This window comes from Amblyomma maculatum, chromosome 2 (genome assembly GCF_055883805.1).
Source record: "Amblyomma maculatum isolate TAMU_Amacu chromosome 2, ASM5588380v1, whole genome shotgun sequence".
Lineage (NCBI taxonomy): Eukaryota > Metazoa > Arthropoda > Arachnida > Ixodida > Ixodidae > Amblyomma > Amblyomma maculatum.
Window position 1 is genome coordinate 180095115 of NC_139345.1, and position 14941 is coordinate 180110055.

At 47.0% G+C, this 14941-nt stretch overlaps 1 protein-coding gene and 1 pseudogene across 1 annotated transcript; both read left to right on the forward strand.

The window, feature by feature from the left end:
- Window positions 1-5593: 5593 nt before the first annotated feature.
- LOC146200530 (uncharacterized) lies at window positions 5594-6449 on the forward strand. The gene has a single exon (XM_084592390.1). It carries the CDS (start codon window positions 5594-5596, stop codon window positions 6260-6262), a length of 669 nt encoding a protein of 222 aa, XP_084448516.1. The 3' UTR covers window positions 6263-6449.
- A 770-nt stretch (window positions 6450-7219) lies between these two features.
- LOC146200531 (uncharacterized) lies at window positions 7220-8128 on the forward strand (annotated as a pseudogene).
- The last annotated feature ends 6813 nt before the right edge of the window (window positions 8129-14941 follow it).

Consider the following 14941-nt stretch of genomic DNA (forward strand, 5'->3'; position numbering starts at 1 on the left):
AAGGCGCGGTAACTGTCTCACTTGTTTTATGTGGACACCGCAACCGCGCCGTAAGGGAAGGGAGGAAGGTGGGAGCGAAAGTGTAGAGAGAAAGAGGAGCCGTAGTGGAGGACTACGGAGCAATTTCGACCTCCTGGGGATCTTTAACGTGCGCTCTTTAGTGTCCCTTTAAGTAACGGGGGAGTGAGAACAGGCCAGGAATCTTAAAAAACAAACACAATGCGTGCAGCGATATGGCGTGTTCATTCGCTGCTGTTTGGTTACGTCACACAGCCCGTGATCCGCAACTGACCTATCGCATTATAGTTGCGTGCTGCTGGCTACTGCTTGCGAAGTCAGCGGCTGCAGGAACTTCTTGACCTCTGCTTTATCGTTTTCGTCAATTTCCCGGTCTCCTTTGCGTGATTGTGTGTCGCGCTATTTTGTTTTGCGCTTTGCACAATGGCGGCGAGGCTCGGAGTCTGCCCACGAACATGGACCTGCAGTCTCCGACCCAGTCCGCCTGATTACGGTAAGTGTACTGAGTGTTTTCTATTTACTCGAGGAAGACTTTGTGGAGCTTGTGGTGCAGGATACAAGCGCGTGCGCCGAGCTTAAGCGAAACATGCATCTGAAGGCAGCCGGCGCGCACTGGCACCGTGCTCCACATGACGACAGATGGTCGTCTGCTAGCATTCGTTAAAGGGAAGTTGTAGGCAAGAGATATTTGTATAGCGAATGTGCATTTTTCGCGCGTGTTTGTGCAAAGTTGGTCTGGTTTGGTTTGCGCGGCTTTACGTTACAAAGCGACTTTGGATTTTGTAGATGCCGTACGTATAATGGAGGGCTCGGAATAATATTCGCCAACCACTGTTCATTAATGCGTGCACTGGCATTGCACAGTACACAGGCCCCTTGCGCGTTTTGCTTCCATCGAAGTCTGGAGCGTTCATCGCTACAGCGCCTGCGGCATCGAGTGCGTTGTGCAATTAATACACAGAACACCGAGCAGAAGTACTCGCGGATTCGAGCCCGACCGCGTTTGGTTTGAAGTGGTTAGGAAGGAGTTGCTGCGGAGATGGGGTTGCTGAATAATTGTATCAATTGCGTGGCGGCGAACCGCAGAAGACACCCGTGCGCTGTACGATATCTGCGCGCGGTCTTGCTGGAGCACGCATATATTGAAGGCAGATGTCCGGCTTTTGATTCTCTGAAGAGAAATATGTTAACGCAGCGACGCGGATGAAATGTGAGCCCAGTGTGGGCTGAGAAATAGTTGTTTTATTGACTTGTTTATTACTTATTACCCCGCCGCGGTGGATTAGCGGCTAATGTGGTACACGGGTTTGAACTTGGCCGCGGTGGGAGAGGGGGAGTAAACTTCTTTTTGATGGTTCTTGAAGTTCCTTTTTTTTTTCTTCTTCTTCTTCTTGTTGGTAATGGTCCCGTCTACTTGCTTCACCGAAAGAATTTCAATGGGCCGAATTAATTTGACAAACTGATTTAATTAAACTAATAGGTCGGATGGATGAGCAAACACAGCACAGTTGAGAGAAAGAACAAATAAAACACAGAGTTGGGTCGCCCTCCGGCTTAGAACAGTCCGTCGTCCCAAGCGAGCGTACGGGAGAACGTCCGTCTTCTCCGCTCGGGCCGCAACTCCCGGGCAACCCATCGCACCTCGTCGTTTTAGCGCGCTTTCCGTTTCCGTGAAAACGTCCTTGGTGTCCCCCCCGTTCACACAGATTCGTGGAAAATCGTAGCCGAGGTCCAGTTCGCCAAAGCGTCCCAACCCCGGCCTTTCCACCACTGGCATTCCACTCTCGAGGACGAGCACGAGATTTACGACCACGCTTTGCACATACAAAATAAAAAACAACACCAAACGGACGCTCGACGGGGTCCGCCGACGGCGTTCGGAGCCTCGCGCGCTAACCACCAGGCCAAACACAGAACGGCAGAGTGCCTTTCAATGCGCGAGACCCCTCGCCCCTCAAGAAAGACACAAAACAGATAACGCGCACAAGCAGGGACACTTCACACTGTAACCCAAAAACAAGAACAAGGTACCCCCCTCCCCGGGTACGGGCGCCGCTCCTCGCGGGCCGCTCTCGGGAGGAAACACAAACACACACAAAAAGAAAACTCGAGAAAACATGCACTGTTGACGACCTTACAGGGGGGGGGGGGGGGGGGGGGGGGGAGTAGAAGCTGTGTACTTCGCGGTGTCAGCACGCGCTAATGAGCCACATGTGGTCAAAATTATCAGGAGACCTCTATAGCGGCGTCCCTCACAGTCGGAGATGTCTTATATCCTTAAGCCCCAAAAACATAGTCTTTATTTTTATTGCTGCTGTTGTTTCTGGATAAGCGCTGTAGTTAATTCATGATCTGAGCCGTAGATTAAATCTTCAGCGTTCCTCACGGCGCATGGTGCATGTAATTTTTGAAGCGCGCATGGGGCACGCTGGGTAACACAGGCGCATATGTATAATGTGTTCTCGGTGATTGATGAATAGCAGTCAGAGAGGGCTCTCGCGTGTTCAAAAGCGCAAAACCCAGCAGCGGGCTGCAATATTGTGGTGTCGAGCCGAGTAAAGTAACGCTTCTCACGCAGCTCATATTTTTTTGTTTTTGTTGAAGAAGTGTACACTTTGTATTTTATTTCTTTTTTGCTGGCATAATGTCAAACCAACATGTTTTTAACAATTTGTTTTATTATGTATTGTTCTTTTCTGAATCAGTGCCTGTGTCTGTTACCGCTGTCCTCAGACAGGGTTTAAGGCCCGTCACAAAGTTGACGTGAGCAACCTGTTCCTTAATATCACCCATAAATTGTATTTTTACGAAAATAAAGATAATACAACGTGTGCATTCGGCTGCTAAAGCACAGCACAACGCTGGCTGGGGATTTTTGAGCTATTATATTTCTATCAAAAGGTACCACGCATCTGTTGGAGATTCTTTTTTCTTTTTGCTACCTCTAGGACTGCAGACATTGGAAGAATTAACGTCCGATGGCTGGCGAGCTGCCGTCTGTTTTAAGATCGTTTTCCCATTTGACGCCTAAGCCGCCAGGGCAGTGTATGCGGCTTGCGCGGTACAGTTATTTTCTTTCGAAGACCGCGTCCTCCTGACACTTCAAGGGTCGAACTGATCAAGCGGCGGGGCCTAGCGCCCTCCCGAACACGTGCTGTCCTTCGGCGCTGCTCTTGTGAGCTATCATATAACTCGCCGCTACAGGCAACAGGACGGCCACGTCGCTCACTCCAACTTATGTCTTTCGTCTACCATGGCCGCCTGCAGTCGGGAGAGAAAGGTGTTTCATAGCAATACTTTCCGTGTCTTCCTTCGGCGGGTGAAACACCTTCATCTGTGCACCGGAGGCGACCACGGTAAAAAAAACAAACAAAACACACACACACAAGTATAGCTCGAAAGAGCGCCGCCGCCAAGGTCAGCACGTGTTCAGGTCGCTAGCTAGCTAGTTCTGCGGTGATTCTTCACGGTGGTAGTGTAGTTGTTCGATGCTCGCATCGAACTCACTACCTTTCTTGCGCTTGAGCAATTCGACCGTGCACGGTAGCGCTAGCAGATATTCGCTGTTCGCGCACGCGGCTTAAGGCGCGTGTATAGTGCGACGTGTTCTGCGCGCGCGAAAGCGCCGCTCGTGGTCAATCACGCTACGCCGGTTTCGCTACGCCAGACGAAATGTATCCCCTTTATAGACAAGCGTCAGCCCGTGACGTCAGTGGAGATGCGGGATCATGCGGCGGCGCTGGCGACAGTAGTGAATTTCGTGGTGCAGGCAAAAGCCCGAACCGTCTGCATTGGATGCGCGGCGCTTGCTCTGTTTTCGGCCATAATTCCCGATATTTCTGCCAGCTGTGGTGCGGTTGATTGCGCCACGAGGCAACAAAACACAAAATGGCACTTGTTTTAACATGTTTCTTGCGGTCGGATAAAGATGAGAGCGAAGGGCAGCGGCGTCGAGGGAGATAAGTAGACTTCGATGACGGATTACCTTCGCGGCTAACGTGTCTTCTGTACTGCAACTAGATGAGTTCCTTTGACACCCTTAATTGACGTGGTTACTTTTCGGCGGCACGACGAAGAGCGCAATAATAATAAACGCCTGCAGCTCGTGCCCGTTTTGATATACTATCAATTCATAAGAAGTGTAGACGCGATATTCCGTGTGCGTATAGGATCCCGCAGGGAAGCTGCACTAATTCCATTCACCTGCAGTATTGCCCCTGCGTATATTCACACAGAAAAAGACACAAAAGCTTCTGCGAAGGTAACTGCAATAACCTTGAGCGGTCACTCCAGCGCGATATTGCCGATATAGCAGGCCCGCGGACATAATTGCAAAGTAGCATTTCTTTGTTTTTACTTTCGCGAGTTTCGAGTGACTCTATCACCGGTTAGATAGTAACATCGTTATGATCCGGGCAGTCCCGCAGCGTTATTTCTCATAGTCTTAAATTTCCTTTTTGAAGGTCATTAAGATCCTGACGAATGTACGAATTAAATATCCACGTACAACCTAGCTCTGGTCGAGCAGGATATTTAAGTATATATGGTACATGGAGCTTAATGTCCCAAAGTGGAATCGGCTATGAGGGGTGTAAAATAAGCATAATAGATGACGCGCATTCGAATAAAAAATTTCCAAGTATATTAAAGAACATCAGTAGATCACGCAAATTTCGCTGCAAGCGATCGTGGAGAACGTTAATTTGCATCTGCACTCATGCGTCTCTCCTAGAGAGCAAAGAGAAAAAAATGAGAGCATTCTCACAGGCCTTCATGTAGATATTAACCTGTGAATGACCTTGCCTATGTAAGTAAGAAGAGACAGACGTCAAACGCCTTTTTTATCGAGCAGGCGAAAACAAGTTGGCAGCACACTATGCGAACATGTTACAATTACTGAAAGATAGAGTTCTTATTAAATATGAAATTCTATGACAAGTTGGCGATAAAGTATGTAATTTCTAGCTCGCTATATATAGTTGCCGATAATATTGTTCCTTAAGTGAAAGTGCTTGAAGCAGCTAGAAATGCGCGGTCAAGAGTCGGCATTTGAAAACACACTTCCAGTCATTCACATCGTCGTCCTCCTTGCATGCGCTAGGAATAGGCTCGGGAGTCGAGCAATGTTGACTTTGTCTTTCTTGTACATTGCGCTTTCTCGTTTTAATTTAACTTAATCGCTCACTGCAGTCGCCCAAGCGCCGTAGCCGCGCGCTATTGCGGCCACGGATAAGATAGCCAATGCAGCGCTCTTCGCCAGGTAATTCCAGCTCTGAAGTCGAGTTCGCTTCGTGTCGTACACACTATACTCCGCGTCAACTTTTCTTGGCACCGCTGGGAAGGCTGCGGGGCCGGAACGCATTGTCTCCCTGCGCCGGTGAATATAGTTCGCAAGTAAAAATTAGTGTTTAGCCTTGAAAATAGAAATCATAAAACTTGTGATTTTAAGAACATTTCTAACATAACTACGATTCGCTAGCGTTGGAAGGTGACTGCGAAGCGTTTTGTTTTCTTTTCCGGGTTTTCTGGGTTCTCTTGAGTTCCGTCGCTTGAGTACCGATCGCGCTGAAAGAGGATGGCGTCTGCTCTTTGCGCCGCGTCGGGTTCTTCCGAAACTATACCTCTTCTTTCGCCAAAGAAGATGCAAGTGAGACTGAAAAACCGATGGCTGTCTAAGCAGGCAAAAGAGATGGCGTGCAACGTGTACGCTGGAGTAAGGAGCAGTCAGCCTCAGCTTTCTATATCATCGGTGCGCCGCAAAGTCAGCGAGCTCACCGGTGCGAGTGAGCGTGCAGTCTCCCGTATTAAAGCGGAGGCCCTCTCTGGCACTCTTAAATCTCCAAAGCGAAGAAGGCTGAAGTCGTCACCTAGGCTTGTTTTCAAAAAAACCGGGAAGACGCGGCTTGAAAGGTATGACACGTTCACTTTCGCTGCTCTGAGGCGTAAAGTGCATCAGTATTATATGCGCAACAAATTGCCGACTGCCGCAAAGCTACGGGAGGACGTAGTAAATGATCACGATATGGATATGCCGAATATAAGTGTACGTACGTTGCAGAGGATACTAAACGATATCGGGTTTGCGTTCCGGAAGCGCAAGCGGAACTCTTCCCTTCTGGAAAGAGACGACATCGTCGTGTGGCGACGAAAGTACCTCCGGACGATCCGGGAAATGAGAAAGAAGCAGAGGCAAGTACGCTTTTTGTTAGATATTTTTGGACATGTAACTGCATGCATTATGTGAGAAGGCAAGGATGAAACATGTATTGTTTTGTAATTGCAGAGCTGTAAGACAATTACAATGGAAAAGCGCAGTGCAGTGTCGGAAGCGGTTCGGATGAACCTGGAGAGGCAGGCGCGTAATAGACTAAGTGATACGGTCATACGTAAGTTGAGTGCCTTGCGCTGCCGGCTTAGTCGTGTCATGTGATCGCGATGAAATCCGTCCAGGCGCATCGTCTCACGTACCCTGCGATCACTTATAGCGACGGGGACACTTCGGGGCTGCATGTATGAGTCTGTATGCTTTTTTTTTTTAAACCTCTGTCCGTCCTAAGTCGAAGATCACGTCAAAATCACTTTGGGCTCGTTGTTTATTACTATTGTTATTATTATTACTATTAGTAGTAGTAGTCGTAGTAGTAATAGTAGTAGTAGTAGTAGTAGTAGTAGTAGTAGTAGTAATAGTAGTAGCAGTAGTAGTGCTATGGTCTGTCCAGTAGTGATGTATGGATGCGAGAGTTGGACTGTGAAAAGGGCTGACCGCCGAAGAATTGACGCGTTTGAATTGTGGTGCTGGCGAAGACTCTTGAGAGTTCCTTGGACTGCCAGAACAAATCAGTCGATATTGTCGACCATAAACTCTGACTGCTCATTGAAGGGTCAAATTCTAAGGTTAAAGCTCAGCTACTTTGGTCATCTGATGAGAAGATAGGAGTCGCTGGAGAAAGATTTGATGTTGGGAAAGGTTGAGTGTCGCCGGAGAAGGGATAGGCAGCAAACGCAATGGTTAGATGGCATCCTCGAGGCACTGCAGATGAAGTTATGCGACGTTAAGAAGACAGAGACCGGAAAGCGTGGCGTGACATGGTCCATAGGGTCACGAAGAGTCGGACACGACTGAACTGAGTAGTAGTAGTAGTAGTAGTAGTAGTAGTAGTAGTAGTAGTAGTAGTAGTATTTAGCTTTCAACTAGCAATGGATGCAGAAAACCGCGTGCCACATAAATTCACTTCCTTTTTCAGGACCGTTTACTAACTTGATAAGAAAGACCTGGGTTAATGCAGGCCACGTTAAAGATACAGTTTGGACAGACACCACAGTGGCGTCAAGAGAAGATGCCTTTCGCCAAGGCCTAACAACTGGACTTCGTGCACCAAGCGGCAAAGGCGGCCGATTGATCGTGGTTCACGCCGGCAGTGAGAATCGATTCGTCAAAAACGCGTGCCTGTTTTTTCACGCTACAAAAGGAACTGCCGATTACCACACCAAAATGGACGGTGCTGGATTCGAAAAGTGGTTCATGGAACAATTAGTGCCGAACATGGATCAAAACAGTGTAATAGTGATGGATAACGCTCCGTACCATAGTGTGCAACTGGAAAAAGTACAAACTTCGCGTACTCGAAAAACCGACATTGAATCTTGGTTGACAGAAAAAAACATTCCGTCTTCGGGCGACCAGAGAAAGGCGGAACTGTTTCAGGTTGTAAACCAACACAAACATCAATATTCTGGGTACCGCATTGATGCTCTGGCAAAGAGTGCTGGCCACGACGTAGTCCGGCTTCCTCCTTATCATTGCGAATTTATTCCAATTGAGCTGGTGTGGAGTCAAGTGAAAGGCTACGTCGCTGCCAACAACACTACGCTCACTCTGTCCGCAGTAGAAAAACTCGTGAACGAAGGGGTCTCCCGCGTTACAAGAGAGAATTGGTCACGGGACTGTGCCCATGTTGTACGCCTTGAAGAAGCATGAGAACGTGATGGAGTAATTGACACGCAGCTGGATGCCATTATAATTTCTCTGGACTCGGAATCTAGCTCATCCAGCGAAAGCAGCGAAATCAGTGGCGTGGAAGAATTGGAAGGGGGACATCAAGATTGCTGATTCAGAGGAATTTCTTATTATTTCCGAAAACTATTGTCACGTTGTGCGATGACAGTGTTGTGGAGCATCCATATATTTTTGTTAATTTATTCGACTGCAGTGCTGTGTTTACGCAGAAAAACTACCTGCTGTAGCTTTCTGTGCTATATGAAATTACGTGGCGTGATCTACTGGTGCAAGCATTTATTGAATGCTTACTTAGACAAACATACAACAGATATATAGTTTCTACGAGCATTAGCAAAGATCATTGTAGGCGCTGTCTCTTCTTCGCAATTTACTTTTTATTTCTCACGGAAACGTAACAATATATCGCGCATTACCGCACGTTAGTGTTGGCTTCTAGTGCTAAAAAATAGGTAAGCTATCTATTTTACTTCGTTAGTGAAAAATGTGCGAGCCAAGAGTTATAATGCCTTACTGAAAGTTGCTGCGCACGGTTGATTGCACGTATAAAAGAGAACAGCAATGTCTGTACGTTCTTGTCTGGCTCCTCGTCATTAATGGTGGCCATAAAGCGCGCGTGAACCTAATAAAAAAAGATATCGGACTCCAACAAGTAAGCTGCGGAAAGCGCTTCTCTCTGGCCGCGGAAACGAAACTGAAACTGCAGTGAGAGGCTCCGTGGAGGCCGACCCTCCGAACTACATTGCGGAGGGACACATTTACAGATGCTCCTCCCCCGTAGCTTCACTAGCGGTGCGAAAAAAAGTTGTCGCAGAGTATAGGGTTATCAACAGACGAAAAAAAAAAAAAAGATGTGTGATGTGAAAGAAAAATACTGGACACAAAAACAAATTACGAAAAAGAACAATGGCTATAATAACGATTAATCACTTGATTATAAATACACTTCTTGGTTTCGCACACGCAAGTTCGCACAGTTTTCAATTGTCCACTATGCGTGCTGACACACCACTGACAGCTTCGCACATTTTTTCACGCTCCCGCTCTCATTGTCGACACACCGCACACTGCTGCTCGGTATCCCATCACCCGTGATCGCACTCTCTCGCACCAAAACATGGACGTTGTATTTGCTGCGCACTAGGGCCATTTTAAAAGAAAACACAACCAAAACAAGGTAAATACGGACGGATGGCACGGCGGCGACTCGTCGGAGGCACGCTACAGGTGGGGGTTATCAGTTTACAAGTTCCAAGGCGCACTCACGTCGGGACATGTGGTTCAAGGTTCACACAGCCGCCGCCCAGGCCCAGGCGGGAATTCCGGGCGCAATAAGTCAGCCGCTGGCTTCGATAAACCTCTCCACCCAGCTGTCCGAAGCGAGTTCGCTCGCGCCACTCACGTTGTTTATGCGGCCGTTCATATTTCTCTGCGCGATGCATTGTGGGTTGACGCGATCGGCGGCGCCGACGCTCGAATGGAACAGGAGCCATCTCTGCGCCGGGCCCGTCGGGGCGCGCTGGCCGCCGCCGGTTACGTTGGGCGGAACTATCGACGGAGTATTTTCGCCAACGTAACTCAGCGCGTGCGAGTGTACACGCGCGCAAGAGCTTGCAAACGTTCTTTTAACAGACGGCGGCTCGTCCAGCGATCGAATGTTGTTTTTCTTAGTGACTTGCATGAGGCTCCCGATGTCTGCATGAGCGGTAACGTAAATCTGGGCATATGTGCCGCACCTTTTGCTAGGAAGGTGATCGCTGAAAGCATGAGCTGCAGCTTTGCTCTTTGATTTAGTAGACGAATGTACTCGGGAAAAAAGCCGCGTGCGAGGCGTTACCCGACTCTAGCCAACACCAAACACCACAGTAGCGCTGCCCGCTGCTAGGTTTTGCTCTTTTGAACACGAAAGAGTTGTTTGCGTTGCCATCCAGGCCGCCCCGCCTGAGTACTTTCTTCTACCGCGGTCGCTTTCACTGCAGAGAAAGGTGTTCATTAACTAGATTTCCTCTTTCTTTGGAGCGAGGGGCCAAAGGGACCTCTTGACGGACGGCAGTCCTGGTCTGGGCCCGCTTGCGCGAAACATTCAAGCCGTCTTATTCTGATCTTCAGGCTTAATCTTATTGGAGTCTAAACGTTCCCTAGCCGATAAGACTCTTGCACGAAACAAACTAGACTAGAATAAGACAGAAACTGAAGACTATAATAAGACTGGAACCTAAGCTGCCTCGAGCAGTCTTATCCCCATCTTAAAGTCAGTCCAACATGGCTGCCCTGCGCTTGGTCTGCCTCGAGATTCTCGCCGAACTCTTGTTGCGCCGCGAACGTGTGTTCCGTGACAGGACGAATCCCCTCGATGCGTTCAGCGAGGAGCAGCTGCAGCGCCGTCTACGCTTCGGGCGGGGCGGCATAGCCGACATGCTTCGCCCTGAAATCGAGCGGCCCACGCGCCGGAGCGGTTCTTTGCGCGCTGAGCTGCAGGTGATGCTGGCGCTCAAAGCTTTTGCCTCCGAATGTTTCTCGATTACTGCCGGAGGTATTATCGGGGCCCACGAATTGACAGCGAGCCACACAGTACGTCGAGTTGCTCTCGCCCTCGTCCACCGCAGCAAAGACTGGATCCAGATCTGTTTCCCTTGCCTGCTTCATTGCCGCTTGCTTATCTTGACTCGGCGCTTTAGCTTACGCGGCTTAGCCAGCTGCGCGGTCGGAGCAGCTGAGCATACATGCTGTACGTATATACTCCGTTTCATACATCAGGTGCAACGCAGTGAAAGCTACGCAAGTAGTCCGCAAGAAAAAAAAAAAAAAGAGGCGTATCACTGCACGCTCGTTTTGAGGCCAAGTGGTTCCTGCGGAAACGAGCTCTATTCCAAGCATACACGTTTGCAATGACTTGCTTCGCATGCCTAGACATCTTCGCAGTGCGGACCTTATAGAAAAAACGCGCACCAAAAAACCATTTTCTCAAAGAGATGCGCAGTGCGGAGGGCACAGACAGCGCCATCTAGTAGCACAGCTGGCAAGGTTGCGGGGCAGTGAAAACGCGACACGAAAACCACATAAAAAACATACAAATTCACCGAATCCGATCCTTTCTCACTAAAAAAGGTGCTCTTCATGAAGTTGATGGCAAATGTAAGATGTATTAAGCTTGTAGACAAAACTATTATTTCTTCTCGTAAAGAGCAAGCACTATTTTTCATCGTGGATTCGGAGAGCGCAAACAAGAGCTGTAGCATTGGCAGTGTTTCATTTGATGTATGAAACGGAGTATAGAATCTCTCAAGTGTGTATATATGTAGTACCTGCTTTTGTGTGTGTGTGTGTGTGTGTGTGTGTGTGTGTGTGTGTGTGTGTGTGTGTGTGTGTGTGTGTGTGTGTGTGTGTGTGTGTGTGTGTGTGTGTGTGTGTGTGTGTGTGTGTGTGTGTGTGTGTGTGTGTGTGTGTGTGTGTGTGTGTGTGTGTGTGTGTGTGTGTGTGTGTGTGTGTGTGTGTGTGTGTGTGTGTGTGTGTGTGTGTGTGTGTGTGTGTGTGTGTGTGTCCTTGTAGGAGTTTACTGTGGGAAATAAATATAACGAGAACATGAAAACTAAAGTTCCTTCGCAGAAAAGCAAATAACGCAAATATATCAGCTTCTGAATGGATGTAAACATTCCTTCGCAGGTTCTGGTGATATATATATACAAGCAAACATTATGATTTCTGACGCAACTTTTGCCATGAGACTTTAACGAAGCTCACAATGTTAAGAAGTGTGTAAAAGTAGGTTTTATTTGGCTGTAGTACATTATATTTGAGAACTATCTGTTGTAAAAGAAGCTCAGTTATCAACACCCTGCAAAGTACAGCCATTTTTCATATAGTTATAACTGTATTTAGAAATTTCTACATACAGTGAGTATTGGTACTAAAGTTGCAAAATTTGCTCGGCGAAACTTCGAAAATAGCAAAAAAGGTACAACTTTGATTCAAATAAGAAACAAAAATCACCCTCGATTATTACTAAAATCTCCCTCGAGAACCCTCAGTACCTCAGAATTATTAGGGACTGAAAAGGCGTTGCAGTATATTGTTTAAAATTATAAAGATTATTATAAAACTGCGAGCGTGCACTGAAAATTGTTAATATTTAGCCCTATATTCTGGGACAAAAAATAAGTTGTTGCCATTAAAACGCTTTCCTGGTGTTACGCATGCCTTGTTCTTTATTCCGGCAAATATTTGACGCGCAGAGTAACGCCAAAGTATCACTCACCGTGCGCATTTCACAACTTAGTTCGGCCGATGTGTTTTGCATCATATGTGCGCGCGCGATGGTGTGCAAGCCTGCGCATGACATCACCGGGGAACTAAAGATCACTACGCTCTTTTTTTCCAGTTGGCCGTCGCAGAACAAGCTGCGAGATGTACAAGGAGATTTCTACGCGGTCGCTAGTTTTCCGCGCGTCGTGGGTGCGATCGACGGCACTCATGTGCGGATACAGGCACAAGTAGAACATGAGGAGGCTATGTCAACCGACACTTTTACCACTCTACAAACGTGCAGCTGGTGGTTGAGAGCCACTGCCGCATCATCGACGTCGTCTCGCGGTGGCCGGGTGGCACTCACGACGATGCTGGCGAACAGCAGTGTCATCGAACGCTTCGAGAGCGGTGTTGACACCGGAGTGCTGCTTGGAGACAGCGGGTGCCCGTACAGGCCCTGGCTAATGACGCCGTTCCGGACAGCGGACACGCCAGGGAAAAGGCGCTACAACGCAGCACATGGCACTACAAGGTCGACTGTGGACAGGTAAGTTTAGCGCTTTTGTCAAAGTAAACACAGCTGCCAATGTTTTCGCACTATTGCGTATACGCAGTCTGAGGCCGTAATGAACGCACAAGATGATCTTCGATATAACAAGCACGTCTACCGTTATGTACGCGATCGAAATCTCATGTAGTCGGTCATACTGCTATGGAAAAAAAGTGACATTAGGGGAGAATTATTGGCTAGCTTTTTTGTTTGTATTCTGATTTGCTTTTCATTCACTGAGACATTAGAACAGACTCAGTGAAATGCTCTCTTAGCCTGCAGACTATATACAGGTCTACCATATTTTGTACATGTTACTAGATTTAATTTCATTCAATTAGCAATCATTTTATCTGGAAGGGTGCTCATCTCGCATTAGCCTTGAGTGCACTGTGCTATTTCCGTTTTGATGGTATATTTTGCCAAGTGAAAATGCATTACTGAGTGGAAAACACAACTTTCTAAATGTTACTGCACGATGTACAGTTTACATTTAACAGCTGACAATGCACATATCCTAAAGCAGATGCACGCATCAGCATGTCTGTGGCAGTTAAGGGCAGCACTTTGCTTGTGCAGGACAATTGGGCACCTGAAGCGGCGCTTCCATTGCCTGCGTGTGGAGCTCCGAATGGCACCTCATCGGTGCTCTGCAGTCATTGTCGCCTGCTGTGTGCTGCACAACATTGGCAACGAACACGCATGCAGTAGCGATGAAGATTGCCTCCTACCACCAGAAGTGCCAGTTCGCCCCAGTGACATGACCGATGATGGCAACACGGTTCGGAATGCACTGGTGCCGCAACACTTTTCTCGCTGTATCAAATTATTTTGTAATTTCTAAAGTAAATATTTTTATCCCCTGTATTATCAGTCACATCTTGCCCTGGGGTGTACAAATGCTTGTGCTTACTGAGCAATTATTTTGACATAACTGTAAGCAAACAATTAGAGTGCACAGCAAGACAATTTATTTCAGTTGTGTGCAGAGAAATTACTAAAATTCAAAAGTTAACACCAGCAAAAAGAAAACAATGTTCACAAAAAGCACATCAATACGCTTACTACTTACTAGCCTTTTCTATAAGCATATTAACATTTCGCCCAAAAGTTGATTGAGTATTCGAACCTTACTCTGTATGCTTTGAGTAGTGTGTGTTGCCAGGAAAGCACAAGTTGGCGAGGAATTTCGGCACATGGAAGCACATCATGCATGCAGGGTAAACCCATATAGTTGATCACTGCACGTTGGTCCAAAAAGTGGTTGCAACAAGGAAACACATATCGATTACAGTTATGTCACTGAATTAATATGAGGCCTATGCACCCATATCACTGTTTATAAAGTCTATGATGACATTTCTCAGCTAAATGCGAGAGGCAAGATGTTACCAGCAATGTGAATGCACCGACATGCATGTTTCTTACCCCAGACTACAATGCTTTCCAGTCTATTATCCCGTATTTATTCATCAAAATCAATGATAATCTAGCATGAGGTGGATAGAAATATGTTTTCTAATTGTGCACACAGGAAAAACTTAACATGCTAGGGCCAAGAGAAGAGAAAGTAGTGCAAAAGCTGAACTGCATAATGTCAAAATTCTTCTGCTTCTTAGCACTTCACGTTGGTACAGTGTTCTGTAGTTCAGTAGGAAAGATGATTGTGCCTTAAGGCTTTGTTGTTAAAGGAATGTAGACTTCTATATTGGTTGTTTTATTATTTGCAGCAGCATGAAAGACATTCCTATACACAGATCAGCACATGGTATTTGCTATGACTGCCAATATTTTTTATCCAATTTATTCTCTTACTGTTCCTGTCACTGTTTCAGCAGTATAGTGACAACAGTGATTTCATTCCACCACATAAGTCACATGAGGTATGGACAACTGTGATACAATTGCTTTTTTTTCACTCGCCTTGATTTTAGCTTTTGAGGCATGCTGGCATTTTTAATGTTTTGGTTAACCAAGACGACGAGGAAACAATTATTTATATTTTTTCACGACTTGTGAGATCTATACAAAATTTTGTCCTCACAGTCACCACTTGTTTATGTGCGGAATTATGATACACAGAAACATCCCATGAACCAAGGCTGAAAGTG

Excerpts from the sequence above, each read along its gene's own strand:
- LOC146200530 (XM_084592390.1), top strand. The coding sequence starts at position 5,594 with ATGGCGTCTGCTCTTTGCGCCGCGTCGGGTTCTTCCGAAACTATACCT.